The 19,294-nt window shown below is 39.1% G+C and overlaps 1 protein-coding gene across 2 annotated transcripts in view; it reads left to right on the top strand.

Moving 5' to 3' along the window:
• Positions 1-19,294, top strand: part of FGD6 (FYVE, RhoGEF and PH domain containing 6) — a 116,385-nt gene that overhangs the window by 56,934 nt on the left and 40,157 nt on the right. For both annotated transcript variants that reach the window (XM_042947384.1, XM_042947383.1), the window contains exons 6-8: positions 8,588-8,739; positions 10,741-10,897; positions 12,873-12,960. In XM_042947384.1, coding sequence (XP_042803318.1) covers positions 8,588-8,739; positions 10,741-10,897; positions 12,873-12,960 — 397 coding nt within the window. The remainder of the gene's footprint in view (positions 1-8,587; positions 8,740-10,740; positions 10,898-12,872; positions 12,961-19,294) is intronic.

Here is a 19,294-nt window from a genome sequence, read left to right as displayed (position 1 = left end):
ATACCCAATACCAGTATTTTCCTTTTCAAAATGGTAGTGCCAGGGAGTCTGGGTGGCTCAGTTGGTTGAGTGTCCGACTCTTGATTTCGGCTCAGGTCATGGTCTCATGATTTGTGGGATCGAGCCCTGCATCAGGCTCGGCACTGACATAGCACACACGCACTCTCTCTCTAAAAATAAATAAATAAACATTAAAAAAAAAAACATAACTACAAAATGGTAGTGCCATCCCTATGACTGCAAAAGCCAGAAAACTAGAATCTGTCCTTTCTTTCTCTCTCTCACCCACTTCTTCAACCAACCCGTCAGCAAACCTACTGATTCTGTTTCTGTTACTGCCACCAACCTAGTTCAGAATATCGTCTCTTACACAGACAGACAACCATTCCAGCCTCCTAACCGATACTCACTCCTGTTTCCATTCTCAGCCTTTTCCCAACCTGTTTCTTATACAATCTTTTTTCCTTACAAAATTTTGAGTGATGTTATTAAAATCTATATTAGAACATGTCACTCCCCTTCTTAAAACCCTTTAAATGATTCCCATTGCATTAAGAATAAAGTCCAGGGCTCCTGGGTGGCTCAGTCATCCGTTGGGCATCCAACCTTGGCTCAGGTCATGATTTCAAAGTTCACATGTTTGAGCCCTGCGTCGGGCTCTGTGCTGACAGCTGAGAGCCTGGAGCCTGCTTTATGTTCTGTCTCCCTCTCTCTGTGCCCCTTCCCTGCTCACACTGTGTCCCTCTCTCTCTCTCTCAGATGTAAATAAACATTAAAAAAAAATTTTTTTTTAAAGAATAAAGTCCATGTTACTTACCAAGGCTTGTAAATAGGATGACTTTATGTCCCAGTCTGCTTTTGACAATTCTGGTTATTGTCTATTGTCTATTAATAACTAATAGTAATTATTAACAGTGTTCCTTTTGTCTTGCTGGATCATCAAATTATGGTTCCCCCTGCCTACAAGATGCTATGTGATTTGGCCTCTTACTAAGATGAGATGCTGGGGAAAGAGAGGGGCGTTCTCTTCCTCACTGACCATGCTCTGGCCATACAGTCCTCCTTCCAGTTCTTAGTTCATTGCTAAGGTTATTCCTGCTCACAGCTTTTTCTAATGCAGTTTCCCAGAACGTTTGGTTTTCATTTTCTTCATAGCTAGTTTTTTCTTTATCCTTCCAGTTTTGGCTTAATGTGACCTCCTCATAGAGACCTTTCTTGACTATCCTTTTCTCTTTACCTTTCCCTTTGTGTTCTTCTTGACACTTAATATAATTTGTGTATTTGTTTGTTTAGTTGTTTATTTTTGGTCTACTCTACTAAAATATAAGCCAGGTGAGGGCAGGGATCATCTCTCCAGTACCTACCATCATTCCTGTTCATTGGAAGGCTTTTAGTAAACATTTGTTGAATGCATGAGTGTGACTAATTCTTTAGGGGTTAAGAATTCTGCCCCTGCCGCTATGTGTTCTTAGGCAAATTAGTCAAGCCTTAGTTTCTTCTTCTGGAAAATGGGAATAATAATAATAGTAATTGCATTGTTTTTGTTATTTTATTTTCCCTTTGATGGGAGACTATTTTAATACACAGCTATAAATTTATTTTATGAATGCCCAAATAGCATGACTTAAAAACATTTTTTTTTTTTTTTTGACAAGAGAATGATCAGAGACTTTGAGGTCTTTTTTGACAAAGATGGGCTGATTAAGTAATAAAATGATACTAGTAATGAAGCATCTTTGCTCCACTGATTTCTTAAGGTTGAGACCCACTTACCTTGAAAATTTGAGGGACTCTCATTAAAATCTATAGAGTTAGAGGCAGTTATTTGGACATTCATATGTCTGTTAGTAACTAGAATGTATCTTTTATTTTTTAAAAAATGAATCATAGAGGGGCGCCTGGGTGGCTCAGTCGGTTAAGCGGCCGACTTCAGCTCAGGTCATGATCTCGCGCTCCGTGAGTTCGAGCCCCGCGTCAGGCTCTGTGCTGACAGCTCAGAGCCTGGAGCCTGTTTCAGATTCTGTGTCTCCCTCTCTCTGATCCTCCCCCATTCATGCTCTGTCTCTCTCTGTCTCAAAAATAAATAAACGTTAAAAAAAATTTTTTTAAAAAGTGAATCATAGAAAGAATAGAAGGCTTTCTCATAGAAGCCTCCAGTTTTTCCTATCTTAAATAACTTCATCATTTTCTTTTTTTTTTCTTTTGTTTTTTATTATTTTATTTTGAGAGAGAGAGAGAGAACAAGCAGGGGAGGGGCAGAGAGAGAGGGAGACAGAATCCCAAGCAGGCTGTCAGCTGTCAGCACAGAACCCAGTTTGGGGCTCAAACTCATGAATCATAAGATCCTGACCTGAGTCAAAGTCAAGAGTCGGATGCTTACCCGACTGAGCCACCCATGCTCCCCTAACTTCATCATTTTCTACTGAATACAGACTGTTTTTTGAGTCTTGTTAATGATTTAATTATCATTAATTTGTTCCTTACTTGTAAAGAATACTCCTTTAGTGTCTATTGACATGGCTGCCAAACCTTCACTTTTTGAGCAGCTTCCTTCTTGTTAGGACTGTCCTTCACTGAATGAAGTTCATTAAGAGCCCCTTTGTCCTGCTGCTGAGGTGTTTGTTTTCCTTACTTTGGTTTGGTATTTGCTTCTTGTTATATGCCTCTGATTCAGCATTCTGTCTCCAAGCTTCCAGGACTTGTTGACCTTAAATGATATTCATGTGATCACTTAAATTAACCAAATCTCCTTTACTTAAATAAATGGCCTTCTGTTGAGCACTCTCTGTGTGACTTGAAACATGCTGTGTTATGTAAATTGTCTATTTTAATCCTCATAACAACCCTATCAAATACTTGTTATTTCTGTTTTTTAAAATGAAGAAAACTAATTGCCTAAAGTAACCCACTGCTAAATGGCAAAACCATACTTTGAATTCTGGTCTGAGACCTTGAACTTAGGCCGCTGTTCAGAAATGGATTAAAAATTATTAACTTGACATTTCTACATGCTGTATAGGGGGTAGTAGTATATCTTTGGATATATTAGCTTGTTTTCAGAATTCTTTCAGTGGCCCAAGAAATCAGAGAAATTCTAGTTTTCTATCTTCTGAAGATGAGAATGAAGCTACATATTTTCACTTAGGATACATTATGATTACTTGTTGTTAAGGGAGTTAGAGACTGGAGATAAAGGATTGATTTCAGTCATGTTTTATATAGTTTATAGCGTGCATTGATGATTATACACAATCACCTGATTGTGATCAGTCTGATCATAGGGAGAGGGAGAAATCATTTCATTGGTCAATATTTTAATTTAAAAACAAAATCAAATTGTTAATGTTAGGACTTCCTCCCCCTTCTACATTTACTTCATAGTTTCACACTCTTTCTGCATATTTATCAAAGCTCTCTGACCTTCCCAGCTGCTTTGCTTTGGCTTAATATGAAGTATTTCTTAATGCCCTTTTTGAAGGCAGGGAGCCCTGCAGAGTTCCCTGTCTATCGATATGTCCATTTAGTTTTTGTAATTCACTGTGTCATCATAGTGGTTAAGTCATACCCTCAGGTCAAGACACCCAGTCAGGACAGCTTCATTAAGTCACTTACTTCTCTTTGGCACTGGAGATGTAAATCCTGACCCTAAGAATAAGACCATCTGTTTTGTGCTTCATTGCTTTAGATGTTCATACTTGACTTTATTTGCATTGATTTTTGCTTAAGTCTTGCCCAAGTGATCAGAGCTTGTAAGGCTAGTATGTTAATACTTCAAAGGAACTCACTGTTTTATTTATTTATTTTTATTTTATGTAAGGCTTTATTTATTTATTTATTTATTTATTTATTTTCAATATGAAATTTATTGTCAAATTGGTTTCCATATAACACCCAGTGCTCATCCCAAAAGGTGCCCTCCTCAATACCCATCACCCATCCTCCCCTCCCTCCCACCCCCCATCAACCCTGTTTATTCTCAGTTTTTAAGAGTCTCTTATGCTTTGGCTCTCTCCCTCTCTAACCTCTTTTTTTTTTTTTCTTCCCCTCCCCCAAGGACTTCTGTTAAGTTTCTCATGATCCACGTAAGAGTGAAAACATGTGGTATCTGTCTTTCTCTGTATGACTTATTTCACTTAGCATAACACTCTCCAGTTCCATCCACGTTGCTACAAAAGGCCATATTTCATTCTTTCTCATTGCCATGTAGTATTCCATTGTGTATATAAACCAGCAATAGCACTGCTAGGAATTTACCCAAGGGATACAGGAGTGCTGATGCATAGGGGCACTTGTACCTCCAATGTTTATAGTAGCACTCTCAACAATAGCCAAATTATGGAAAGAGCCTAAATGTCCATCAACTGACGAATGGATAAAGAAATTGTGGTTTATATTCACTGTGTTTTAAAAGTTGATCTGGTTCTCATTTGTAGGTTTTCTAGGAATTATTAATAATATGATAACGCTTTATAATTCAGGAGCCTATTTCTAAAAATGCCAAGTTGAACATGCATTTGGTTACTGTAATCAGAAACTAGACTGTTAGATGGTTCAGTTTTACATACAGAATTTTTGGTGGGTTTTATGTTGGAAGAATAGACCAAAATATGTGTAGTTGGTATCAATAAACTCTATTGCCTGCCTAACATTTTTATATCCTGGTTCCCATACCCCTTTCATTTTAATTACCCAGATTTTCCAGTGTAGAAAAGTAAACTCTGGATCTAATTTTTGAAGTGCCAGTCGTGTGGTCTTATATCCTCACTGATTTAGTCAAGGAGGTGTTGGGGAATTTAAATTCTTCTGCCCAAAAATAGTTTTGCCTCTGGCTCCTAAGTGTCATCACACTTTCCCAAATTATCCTGGCTGTTATCATTTAGAAAAATAACCAGACATATGTTGTAACCATCCTTTTTATTAAAAAAAAAAAAAAAAAAAAAAAAAAAAGATGTTTTCTTCCTTCTAGTGGCACCAGTTCTGGAAATGGTTGAGGTTCATGAAGAGCTGAGAAGTGAAAGATTCTGCGTGTAGTTCTTGTGTGAATTAGTTACATCTGGCACTGGGGACATAGCACATGGCTTTTAGGGGATGGTAGCCCAAAAGGTGAGGGGATGAGATTTAGGCCAGAGCTGCTGTGTATAATTAAAGGCCATGAGTTGCAAGTAGGGTCTTTGGTGTGAGTTGCATTGGCCTGGAGTAAGGGGTACCCTTTTCTGCTTTCAAAAAGGTACGATGAAGACAAGTTGATGGCCCTGGTAGTGCTTGCTTAGAATATGTAACCTCATGGGTCCTAGGAATAATTTGTAATAGATACCTGGATAGAAACTCTAAATTCCTATAGTCTCTATTAAATGGTCCTCTTTTGCCAATGACAGTATGGGCCACAAGTTCGTTCAGAGCTACCTACAATCATCCAGTAGTACTGGAAAAAGTGACATTTTGCCTAGTATGTGACAGACACCTCCAGTTAGAGGTGGCCATCTTACTGGTCAGCCCAGTGTGAATTTGGCTGGTCTCTGTTGAATGTGTCTCAAATAAGCAAGTTTTCCTTTTGGCAATAGTGGCAGACATATGGAATGCAGAGTCTGGCAAAAGCTGTGTCAAATAGGGTCCTTAAGCTACTTAGCCACTAACGGCTACTGTCACTGTTGTGACTGAGGAAGTATCTTCCAACTGGAAAATAAAAGTCATGTTGCTGCCAAGGGACAAATACATTTATCATGTCTTCTACCAGAAGAAAGGGCAGTGCTTATTGCTTTGCTGAACAAGGAATTCTTGCATTTAAGTTATATTAATTATTAAACTGGTAAAAAAAAGAAAAAAGAAAAAAAGAAAAGACTACTATGGAAGATGTTTAACTGTGCTTTGAATACTGTTATAATTGTGTTATAATTTGTGACTGACATGTAAATATATTCTGTTGTGCCTGATGGAAAATCTAATGACTTTCAAAAGCATTAAGTTTAAAGGTCTATTTTGTCTTAGTAAATGTGAATGCTGATAGAAACAAGCTGCTGGGAGGTGGAATTTGGCCAATATCCATTTGGTTTCTGGAGATGTTTTGTGTGGCTTTCTGAATTGGAGTTTATGCGAGCTACAAACTCGCATCTTTATATTACAGTAATTAGCTGTAAAAGTAGTTCTTTAGTTACTAGTTTAAGTACTTGGTTCCTTTGGGCCATTGTGACTGTTGGGCCAATAAAGTATAGTCCCAGATCCTGAGGCCTGAAGTGAAGGGTTTATTAGCACTGGTTTAGCACAGGAGGATTTGAGTTGTCTGAAATAACCATCCTTTAGGCAAGGAATCCATTCATTACTTTTAAATTTTATATAAGGTTTTTGTCTTTCACAAGAAATATAACAAATGCCTATGGTTAATGTACAGGAGGCAAGTGGTTGAAGGGATCAGGGGAGAAATGGGTATTTTTTTTTGATGTATTTGATTTGCCCAGTGAATCCCTGAAGGGAAAATAGTTAGAAATAAATGTAAAGGAAGATGAAACCTAGTATAGAGTCTGTTTTGCCTAAGCTTTGCTTTAAGGTTTTAATTAAACCTAAAGATTGTTTCTAAGAATGAACAATCTTTGTTTTTGAGTCCTTAGGGCTGTGGAACAGATTCCACTATTGTTTTACTTATCCCCAGAGGGTGGACCTCAAGATAGTGTGAAACTAGACAAATAGGATCCCAGACACCACCACCCTTTCCAAGTCCCCTGGAATGACAGGGTAGGTTGGTGTGGACTTGTCTTAAAAACATGGTATATAAATAATTTTCTAGGGAAAAGTTGACAGGAAAGAAAATGTAAGGAGAAAATTTTTTGTTTTGTGAAAGATCTAAATCCTGATGAATTTATTGGTAAGTTGGTTAGAGGGATAGAAGAGTCCATGGTTAAAATATTTTGTTGATTCTGTGTGCCAAACACATTGCAAAAAGCTTTAAGTGTGTTATCTAGTGATGCGCATTGTGAAAGTCTCAGAAACCACCTAACAGACAAGGAAAATGCAGCTAGCCCAAGGAAACACAGTAATACTGGATCCAGTATTCTCTGATTATTAAAAATGTGCCACTCCTCCACATGCCTTACCTAGAATGCTCTTGTTGGGAAATAATTACTGAAAGTGAACAAAGGGACTTTCCAGAATAAAATCAATTAAGATCTCTTGGGGACTTCTAAAATGAATGGATTGTGTTCATATAGCAGTATTGGAATAAGTTTAAAGGCAATACAGTTTCCAGATACCCTTTAATATAATTACCGAGTTTGAAGATCAGACCAAAAGATGTAAGAGAAATCTCACACAGACTGTTTTAAGACCAAATATCTACCCCAGCCACTTTGTTGTGGTGTTTTTGTTTTTGTGTTTTTTTTTTTCCTGTCTAGCTAAGTAGGATAGGAGGAAGTGCGTACTTTCAATTTGTAATTCTACATGGAAAATGATATGGAGAACAAAGGCAAAGGAAAAAAATAAAATTTCCTTAAAACTTACAGCCATTGACAAGTCCTTGAGACAGTCAGAGTGACCTTCCTATAGGAATTCAACTGCCTCAATGTTAATACTTTGCTAAGGACAAAAGACAGCCTTAGTTTGACATTAGCCTGACCTCCAGGATCCTGTAAGTCTCTCTTTTTTTTTTATGTTTATTTTATTTATTTTTGAGAGAGAGAGAGAGAGAGACAGAGTGCAAGTGGGGGGGGGGGGGAGAGAGAGAGAGAGAGAGAGAAAATCTGAAGTAGGCTCCAGGCTCTGAGCTTCAGCACACAGCCCGATACAGGGCTCGAACTCACAGACTGTGAGATCATGACCTGAGCCTAAGTCGGAAGCTTAACCGACTGAGCCACCCAGGTGCCTGTAAGTCACCTTTTAAGGGATAAAAATTCCTTTGGACGGGCGCCTGAGTGACTCAGTCTGGCTCAGGTCATGATCTCAGGGTTTGTGAGTTCAGGCCCTTCATCCTGCTCCGCACTTTGGGCTTTGCTGTGACCATGCAGACAGAGCCTGCTTAGGATTCTCTCTCTCTCTCTCTCTCTCTCTCTCTCTCTCTCTCTCTCTCTCTGTCTCTCCCCCCCCCCCCAAATAAATAAACGTTAAAAAAAAAATTCCTTTGGAAGCTTCCTTTATCTCTACCCACCCCCCAAGATATATGTTAGCAGTCATCCTCCAAGCATATGGCCCACTGATATACATCTTCATGAAGGGTCTCATGACTAAGGTATTACTAGACAATAGTAGTAAATGACCTTTTCCTCACAACAGCTACCCTTTCAAAGTACTGGAAATCTTATTTCCAAATTCCTTAGAGAACTGCTATCCCTACTTGAAAGTAAATCAACCACTCCTCATAGCCCCAGTGCAGCTGTCTCTGCCTACAGGTCCTGTCCCTGTGCTTTAATAAAATCACGCTTTTTGCACCAGAGACACCACAAGCATTCTTTCTTGATTGTTCGCTCCAAGCCATAACACTTTCACATCAGAAAATACAGTTTGTGATCTATATTGTTGTAGAAAAGAGAATCACTGGGGTGAAAAGCTTTATATTAAATTATATGTGTGTGTATGTTGTTTTTCCTCCTTTGAACTATAATAGGATTTCCGAGATGCAGTGGCCCATGCTTCCAGGCAACTTGGGAAACCCGTGATTGAGGACCGGATCCTAAATCAGATCCTGTACTATTTGCCTCAGCTGTATGAGCTCAACCGGGATCTCCTGAAGGAACTGGAGGAAAGGATGTCAAACTGGTATAAATGGACTGACCAGCTTTCCCTAAGTTCCAATTTTAGATGAGGCCACAAGGGCCCTGCTTGTGACAGAGAGGTGGTATTCCTTACATTGAGTTGTTTCAATATATTAAATTTTCTTGGTGGTTACCTATAGATTGGTCATTTTAGATGGCCAAAATTCACAACCTTGATGCACTGAGCTCAATTCTAAAACTGTTCAAATTCTTTGGTAATGTTGCCTCAAAAGCAAGAAGGACCCATATTTAGCCAATTTAACTTTCTGTAGGAGACCTCTGATAATCAAGGTTTTTGAGATTGAGGGAGTTTAGTTGATATTTTCACACTGAAATGTTTTTAAATGCTTTATTATCTTTTCTGGAGTTTCATGAATCTGTCTTTGCATTTTGGAAAAGAGACCATTCACTGGAATAATAGGTTTATTTGGTTTAGAAAATTTACATGTATATGATATCACTGTAGACTGTAGAAAAGAATACCAAAAGGTTAAGTACTTCCTTGGGTTGTAGAGAGGAAGCAGAAACTTTGGTGACATCTTTGAAGCTATGCACAAAATTCAAAATTTCCCTGTAAGCTTTATTTTACATATAACCCAGAAAAATACCTCTTGCCTGTTTTAGAAATATGCCTGTGCATGCTAGCAAAATATGTTAGGTAAGTGATTAATTCCTAGCTGTAGCCCGAATGTAAAATAACAAAGGGTTAAGAACTGAGGAATCACTGAAAGGTATTTTTTAAGGTCATGATAGAAATAAAATGTGATTCCACAGAGTTTTCCTATACATACTTTGTCATTCTTCTTATAAAAATTATCTTTAAAATTACCTTGAATTGCCTTTAACAGATATGTATATTTGTGCAAGCGTTATAAAGAGGCTTAAATATATTTTTCGCTTGTGCTAAAAGTTTTCCCAAGTTTAGATCTATAGATGTTCTGCATTAAAGTATTAGACATTCCTAAGAAACAGACTGAATTGATGAAAGGGACAGCTAAAACAGTAATTATGGCAAAAGCTACACTTATTACTGACATAAAACTCTTCTAATCCTTGGATAAGGTATTTTCTACTTATTAAAATATTTTTCTCTCTGGGGTCTTCAAGTTAAGACATAGTCTTTGGTTTTAGTATGCTTTCTGAAATAACATTTATTTTTGCATTGGCTTTTAATAACAGCTGTTGCAATACTTCATTTCTGCATTCAACAAAGTTTTGAGTATCTTACTGTGTGCTAGTCAGGGCTCTAAGCATGGTGGGAATATCACATTGCACAAAACAGATGAGGCTCTTGTTCTCATGAAGTAGATGTTTCAGTGGGGGAAGAGCCAGAAAAATAGACAAGAAACATTAGATGAAAGCAACTTCTGATCTAGAAAGATATAAAATAAGATGACGTGCTAGCAAGTGAAGACTGGATGGCCGAGAAGACCCTCTGAAAAGGCAAAGCACTTTAAAAGTGACATCTGTACAAAAAGAAGGAGCCAGCCAGGGTTCCTCCATATTTCCAGGCATGCAAAGCCATTAGTAAGAGTTTGCAAAGTGGGATTGACTCTGTATGTCAAAGGAATATAAAGAAGACCAGTGTGATTGGAAAGTACTGTGAAAGAAGGAGAGAAGCCTGAAATGAGTCAGAAAAGTAGGCAGCAGCTGGACCAATGAGGCTACAAATTTGTAAGCCAAGGTGAGGAGTTTGTTTTTCTGCTAAGTCCCCTAGGAGGCCATTGGAAGTCACATGAGTAATATTCGTTTTTAGACTCTCAGGCTGCACAGATGGATGAGATGGTAGAAGCAGGAAGACCGTTCAGAGGGCTGGCAAAGTCCAGGCAAGATGTGATGGCGGCAGTGGGAATGGTGAAGAGTAGGCATTTGGAGATAGGAGATATCTTACAAGAAGAGAAAAGACGCGAAGCTGATGGCTTAGACTTGGGACTCTGCTCTTTATTGGATATGTTTTGGATACACTAATGACTCTTTTTATATTTTTGTGTATTTCTTTTCTTAGGACTGAACAACACAGAATTGCTGATATCTTTGTAAAGAAGGGACCATATCTAAAAATGTACTCCACATACATCAAAGAATTTGATAAGAATATAGCTTTGCTGGATGAGCAGTGCAAGAAGAACCCAGCATTTGCTGCTGTTGTTAGAGAATTTGAGGTATTTTTGCTGCCATATAATGTTGAACCCTTTTTTCTTCTTTTGTTGTTTTTAAAGCTGTAAGAATTTGCCATCGTTGAAAACAAAAAGATACTGATATTTAATTCCTTCAGAATCAAAGAGGAGATTGAACAAATTAAAAGGTGAAAAAGTATGTACCAGATTTAATTTTGAAAATCTTTTATTGCATGTTAGAATACTTTAATGGGTCTTTTTTTTTAATTGTGAGGAAATACACACAAAATAAAACAACCATCTTAACCATTTTTAAGTGTATAGTTCAGTAGTGTTAAGTTCATTCATATGGTTTTGCAACCAATCTCTAGAACTCTTCATCTTACATTGCAAAACTGAAACTATACCTAAAACAACTCCCTATCCTCCCCTCCCTCACCCCCGGTGACCACCATTCTACCTACTGTCTCCATGAATTTGACTATTCTAGAAACATTTCTTATTTCTAACTCAGCCTTTCCTTTTCTTCTTCTAACAACTAATCTACAATGATGGGTAGGAAATATAATTTGTTTCCCTTTAGATAAATAAATGACACAGGTTCAATGTCAAAGTTAGGAAAAATTAATAACGTTTTATACCCAAAGCTTTTGTGTTTAAGTCCTTCCCCCAGTCTTGGATAAAATGTGAATTATTGTATGTTTGAATACTTACTTCTCTCTTTTGAAACTAAAAAAAAAAATTCCAGTCATGCAAACTAGAAAGGTTTTAGAGGTATTATGATATTACTGATTTCTTATTTTTACATTAGACACGTAATTAAACTTTAAAATCATTTGTTGTCTTTTTTCTGGTTTTTTTTTTTTCCTTTTCCTCTCCTGATGTCTTCATGTTGTTAAGAAAGGAAGTGTGATTTATGTAGCTATGGCAACTGATAATTGACCCAGGGTTTCATCAGTGTCCAGAGAATTAATTGTTCTGTTGTCTTGGCAGCAAAAGAAAACATAAGACAGGAAAATTAACTGTCTTGGTTAATGATGCTTGCATGGTAGATGCTTTCTTAAATGCAATATCATTATCATTTTTTAAGTATTCTGTGCACCAGACCCTAGAGGTGCATATGTAGAAAAAGATGAAACAATCTGAGCAAATCTTAAAAAACTTTTCCCCACCCACCTGAGCTGGGGAAGAAGTGCAGAGCATCTTAGGATGCAGGAACATTCTCACTCAGCCATTTTGATGCCACCTCACAGTAAATTCCTGCGTCGGAGAATGGGTGGGAGGCCCAGGGTTGGGCTGAAGTGTCTGTTGTACTTACTTCGGAAAAGAGCTTTCAAGGCAGAATCAGTTGTCATTTTGATCAAATCAAAATGGCTCCGGAATCAAATGTTTCTATATACACTGATTTGGGAGCTGTCTTTTATAGCCATTCATCTGAGAAAGAAATTTTACATCCATTGGGCTTATTAGAGAAGATACACATAGCTAGGCTACTTTTCAGGTCATCTTTAACTTCTGCAGTTCTCCCCGCTACCACTTGTTGTTATCGTAAGTACATTGACCATAGACGCTGATTATTATTTGAATCCAGTTCCCAGTAGATTGATTTCTGTCCCCTTATCTTCAGTGCCATGCATTTCTCTCTTGCTCATTGGGTTTGTGCTTGTGAAAACACTGGCAGAGGCTCTGCTAAAAGTGGCAGCTGCAGAGTGTGGTGCTCTCTAATTGATCTATAGCACAGGCTGCAGCCACCACTATCTGTGAGAGGGCCGTGAACAAATGATCGCAGTGAGCCTGTGACTTCAGAGACCTACCTGCAGAAAAGGGTGGGCTAGGTGCTGAGTGGGCTATGGTTTCACTCTTAGCATAACAGCCGAGCCTTAAGTTACAGCAGGCTTTTCCATGAATCCCCTTCCACAGTTGATGACCACCTCAAGTTTGGCTTCCTGGGCACTTGAATCTGGGTCCCATGCTTTTTAGAAGAATGCCTGTGTTGACTTTGGATACCTTTTCCTTTCAGATGAGCCCACGCTGTGCTAATCTGGCCCTCAAGCACTACCTACTCAAGCCAGTTCAGAGGATCCCCCAGTACAGGCTGCTGCTGACAGGTAGGCTTCTCTGACATTTTGCCAACCAACCAGTTCTTTGATCAGTTCTTTGATCATCCCTGCATGCATTCTCTGCGTGGGCATTATTCTTACATGTACATCATACCATCCCAACCCCACATCCCTGTGACATTTTACCTGATTAATATTATTAATCCCAAGAATGACCTTTCCCAGCTGCTCAAGAATGAGGTTTAGGGGGTCACTCACACATATTTGTTGCCCTGGTCACTTACCTCAGAGGGTTGTAAGGATTGATTAATGAGCTATGTGCTTAGAATGGTGCTTTGGTCATACTAAGTTCTAAACCAGTATCGGCTGCTAGTAATAATAGTAGTATCCTTATCGTCATCATCATGATGTTGTTGTTCTCATGGTCATTATCTATATCTTCTAGTAGACTGTAAGCTTCAAGATTACAGGGCTGTGTCTATCTGGCTTACTCCTATAACTGTTAAAAAAAAAAAAAAGGGGAAGAAGAAGCCAAGAGGCTATGACTTGAGTGAAGGTATACACTGTGCTCAGGGGTTTATATTCCTTGACCCTTCCAAGTCTTCACCTTAGCCATCCATATATCACGGTATTATTGACATAGATGTAATAATAGAGATAAGTGGTTTGGTGTCACAGAAAAGCTAGTACAGTCTCACACCAAGTCTAGTGTCTGACACATTCTACTAGGTCCACTGGAGTATTTGGTGAAATAATTGGATGTGCAGCAACTTAGTATACATATATTATGTGCATTAAGAATTGTGTCAAATGGATAAGAATATCAAAATTCCACCACAACTCTAAGTTCAGTCTGTTGTGATTTCATGTAAATAGATTTTGAGGTACTTGGTTCCTGTTGGTATTCATAAGAAAGAGTGGGCATGCTCCTTTCCTTCACTAAATCCTTTCTTGTGAGCCAAAAACTATATCGGATGTAGTACGTGTGAGTCCTGGAAAGCCAGAATTTCCTGATATTCCTTTAGGCAAAGCCTTCCAAGGTTGCCTTTTAAAAGACAAAGTGCTGTTGAGGAACGCCTGCCCTCAGCATCTGGAACTGGCCACTCTAGGTGTTTCAAGTGTGCAGTTTGAATTTCGAACTGTGAATCAAACACTAGATTTTTCTTTGGAATGACATAAGGCAAACCAAATAATTTGAGGATATCCTGTCCATATGTACTTTCTTTCCTCTGCTTTTGGCAGAGATTTAGAAAACACAGGACAAAAAGGAAGTACCAATGCATGTGTTGTGTTTTTGCTAGATAAATTCAATGCTGTGTCGTAAATGAAGCTGTTAAACGGCTTAGGCTGTTTCTACAGCTGTGGAGTGTGTTTTTAGTGGCAAAAGACTACTGTGGTTTCAAATGAGAGAAGGATAGAGCAAGATTCTGAAATTATAATGTAAAAATGTTTCTCCCCCCACACTATGATTGATCTAAGTAAAGTTATACATTTAATTTATGATTCGTGGAAGTTTGGTTTTAACTGAGAAGTGATGAAACAGCCAAAGTAAGCTTTAAAAATTATTATTTTTTTTTTTTTTTAATTTTTTTTTTTCAACGTTTTTTATTTATTTTTGGGACAGAGAGAGACAGAGCATGAACGGGGGAGGGGCAGAGAGAGAGGGAGACACAGAATCGGAAACAGGCTCCAGGCTCCGAGCCATCAGCCCAGAGCCTGACGCGGGGCTCGAACTCACAGACCGCGAGATCGTGACCTGGCTGAAGTCGGACGCTTAACCGACTGCGCCACCCAGGCGCCCCTAAAAATTATTTTTTAAGAGAACAGATGTCATGTATTTTATGATAGCAAATAGAATAATTATAACAATATACTGTAATAAAAGTTAAATGAATATGGTCTCGGGGCGCCTGGGTGGCTCAGTCGGTTAAGCGTCCGACTTCGGCTCAGGTCACGATCTCGCAGTCCGTGAGTTCGAGCCCCGCGTCAGGCTCTGGGCTGATGGCTCGGAGCCTGGAGCCTGTTTCAGATTCTGTGTCTCCCTCTCTCTCTGCCCCTCCCCCGTTCATGCTCTGTCTCTCTCTGTCCCAAAAATAAACGTTAAAAAAAAATTAAAAAAAAAAAATGAATACGGTCTCTTTCATATCTTTTTTTTTTTTAATTGAAGGGGGGGGGGGTGGCGGTCCAAATGAGTGAAAGGCAGAGAAAGAGAATCCTGCGAGGGGCAGAGAGGGAGAGGAGCCAGGCTCGTGTTCATCCGAAGTGAGGCTCATGCTCACCTGATTCAGGGATCGAGCTCACCCGATGCATGACTCAAACTCACAAACCGTGAGATCATGACCCGAGCCAAAGACAAACACTTAACTGATTGGGTGCCTCATCTTCCTCTCCTATCTTATTATACTATGGTGACCCTTCTTATGATGATGTGAAATGAAAAAATGCCTACATGATGAGATGAAGTGAGATGAATGACATTAGGCACTGTGTATCCCTAGGCTACTGTTGACCTTAAGTGACATGTTAGAAGGACCTTCTGCCTCCTTACACTCACAGCTGTTGACTTGGTTAACTGAAACTTTAGAGAGTGAAAGTATGGATAAGGGGTACTACTGTATTTGGTGCCTTGTGAATTTGCTAGTATTTTTGTAATTTGAAAATTGGTTCTGTAATTTGATTATAAACTCTTCAAGGTCAAGGAGTGGGTCTTTTACCAATAATTTAGTGCACTTCAATTTCTCTGGGTCAGTTTTGATTACATTGGAAGCCATTCAGGAAATAATATTGGCTGCTTTTAAGATAGGTTTAAAATATCCCGTTAAGCTAAAACATCTTTAGCCTAAAGGATGACATTGAGATAGAGAATTTCAGAGATGATGTCTTCTAAAGGAAGACATATTTAGGGGCTCCTGGGTGGCTCAGTCAGTTAAGTGTCTGACTCTTGATTTCAGCTCCAGTCATGATCTTGCAGTTTTTGAGTTTGAGCCCTGCATCTGGCTCCACGCTGACAGTGCAGAGCCTGCTTGGGATTCTCTCTCTTCCTCTCTCTCTGCCCCTCCTCCACTCTCTCTCAAAATAAACTTTAAATAGGCTTAGGCCTTTTAAAAATAATAATAATAAAAAATAAAAATAAATGGAAGACATATTCCGAGAGGTGAATTGTCCTTCCCCAAACTACACAGATAGTACTGAAGTATACATATGGTCCTAGAATCCTAAGGACATATGGAGGCTGTGATGCTAAGGGTTTGTTTATATTTTTATTTAAAATTCTGGTTTTCCAGGGATGCCTGGGTGGCTCAGTTGGTTAAGTGTCCGACTTCGGCTCAGGTCATGATCTCACTGTTTGTGAATTTGGGCCCTGCATCGGGTGCTGTGCTAACTGCTCAGAGCCTGAAGCCTGCTTTGGATTCTGTGTCTCCCGCTCTCTCTGCCTCTCCCCAGCTTAACACTCTGTCTCTCTCTCAGGAATAAGTAAACATTAAAAAAAAATTTTTTTTTTACTCTGATTTTCCAGTACTCATTTTTGTTATATTCTGATTACTCCCTATTTTGCAAGATATTTCTACAGTTGCTATCAAAGTGCTCCCTGTCTATACACTTAAATTTTTAGAAGTTGGATTTTAAATCTTTAGGTTTGCATCTATTCAAATGGGGTCCTCATTTTTGGATAAACAAGCTCAGTGTTTTAATCCTTTGAACAACCTTGTGGGGTTATATAACTTTCATTTTCATTTTAGAATTTGGAGTAATTCCAAGAGCACAAAATATATGGGAACAGAGAGGAACAGCAAGACTATTTGGGGCAACTTTTAACAACTTTGATTTAGTAATGAGTTTCAGGCAGACTAGGGGAAGGATCCCTGCCTGACTCAGTATAGATATGTGACCCCCTTGGTTTCAGGAGGGAAAGACTGAAAAATGTAGAGATGAAGTACAGATAAGATAGGATAGTTTCTTTTGGAATCCTTTTAGAGAAAGGTGGATGGAAATCCCCAGATACTGCAACCTGCCCCTACTAGTCAGACAACCATCCTGTTGTCTTGCAGAATTTTCTTCCTGGACATAATTTGGCTTTCAGTTGGATATTTGACTTAGCTTTGTCTTCCTTCAGCATAGTGAAAAGCACTTTCAACTAAATTCTTGGTAGTACTTTTTTTTTTTTTTTAACTCAACTCAAAATAAGATTAAAGAAAATGCATATGTTGTATAATAAATGCTTAATATTAGAATTATTTTATTTAAAAGGTAAAATAAAGTAACTGGTTTACTTAATTTAAGTAGGAAAACTTATAAATTTTACCTTTATATTGGCCACTCAAAGCAAGTGGATCTAGTCAGATCTTGAAATCTATGTGGGGCCCAGAACCTGTTTGCAGTTAAGAGCCTGAGAGTCTTTTTTTTTTTTTTTTAATTTTTTATGTTTATTTATTTATTTAAAAAAAATTTTTTTTAATGTTTTTTATTTATTTTTGAGACAGAGAGAGACAGAGCACGAATGGGGGAGGGGCAGAGAGAGAGGGAGACACAGAATCGGAAGCAGGCTCCAGGCTCTGAGCCATCAGCCCAGAGCCCGACGCGGGGCTCGAACTCACGGACCGCGAGATCGTGACCTGAGCCGAAGTCAGACGCTTAACCGACTGAGCCACCCAGGCGCCCCTATGTTTATTTATTTTTAAGAGACAGAGTGTGAGCGGAGGAGGGGCAGAGAGAGAGAGGGAAACACAGAATCCGAAGTAGGCTCCAGGCTCTGAGCTGTCAGCAGAGAGCATGATGCAGGGCTTGAACCCACAAACTGTGAGATCATGACCAGAGCCGAAGTCAGATGCTTAACCGACTGAGACACCCAGGTGCCCCAGGAGCATGAGAGTCTTGAGGCAGCAGTGAAGAAGTAATGGAAAGAAACAGGTGCTGCTGTAGGAGCAACATTAATTGTTTACCTCTGTTTATTTCCTTCCTCATCTCTTCAGTGTTGAGACCGTCTTTATTATCCTGATTCTGTGTCTGTCATAGACTCTGGCACATAACAGGAACTCAATGAGCTGAAAGGCTTAGGGAGTTAAACATTGTTCCTTTTTATAAGGTTGAGAATCCCCATGCTGTGGTGTCAATTAATGTTTCATGGATGAGTGGGTCAATAAATTATTAAGAGTTGAAACGTTCTTCCAGTTACCCAAGCACAAAATTGTGGAAAGGACTGAAATACTTCCCTTTCCTCTTCTTTTCTCTCTCATAGGATATGCTGACCAGTTTTCCTTTGCCTCTGATTCCTGCTGTTTCCATTTCCCTTGTTCTAGGCCAGGCCTTCCTAAACTCCTGTCAAATTGTGGCAATATCTTCCTTCTGGTCATGCTACCTCTTATCACCACCACCACCCCTGGCACATTGTCACTTAATCTCTTTTCCAAGGATACCAAAAGGAAAAACCCACTCCTGTGTCTCTCCTGTTCACACACCACCACCACCACACTCACGGTACTGACACCAGATGTGTAGTTTAGTCCCATGCTAAGCAATTATCTTTAACATCAGCTAGGTGTCCTACAATTTGATTCAATTCAGGCACTATCTACCTGGAAATAGTGCCAGATTCTACAGATCAAGGGCTCCATCCCACAAGACTACCCCCCTGCAAACTCCACATGCCATTCAACATGTCCCAGGTTGTCACCTGTATTTCTTTTCTTTTCTTTTTTTTTTAACATTTATTCATTTTGAGAGACAAACAGAGCATGAGCAGGAGAGGGGCAGAGAGAGAGGGAGACAGAATCCGAAGCAGGCTCCAGGCTCTGAGCTGTCAGCACAGAGCCCAATGGGCTCAAACTCATGAACCACGAAATCATGACCTGAGCTGAAGTCTGACGCTCAATCGACTGAGCCACCCAGGCGCCCCACCTGTATTTCTGATCAACCAGATAAAAATCTGGGTTCCCCTGATTCTCTCCTTGGATTCACTACTTTGCCAGAATGGCTCATAGAACTCAGAGTAACACTTATTTACATTTGCTGGTTTATTTTTAAAGGATATGGTAAAAGCGGGGGGCTTCAGTCAGTTAAGTGTCTGACACTTGGTTTCAGCTCAGGTCATGATCTCATGGTTTGTGAGTTTGAGCCCCACATCAGGCTCCATGCTGACAGTGCGGAGCCTGCTTGATATTCTCTCTCTTTGACCCTCCCCCACTGGCACACGTGCTCTCTCTCTCTCTCTCTGTCTCAAAAATAAATAAATAAATAAATAAATAAATAAATAAATAAATAAATAAATAAATATTTTTTTAAAGGTATGATGAAGGAAAAAAGTGACCATCTAGATGGAAGGGATGCATAGGGAAAAGTATATGGGAAGGATCTTGGAGCTTCCATGCCCTCTCTGGGTACCACT

The sequence above is a fragment of the Panthera leo genome, chromosome B4 (genome assembly GCF_018350215.1).
Source record: "Panthera leo isolate Ple1 chromosome B4, P.leo_Ple1_pat1.1, whole genome shotgun sequence".
NCBI classification, from domain to species: Eukaryota; Metazoa; Chordata; class Mammalia; order Carnivora; family Felidae; genus Panthera; species Panthera leo.
This window is presented reverse-complemented; position numbering and strand designations above follow the sequence as displayed.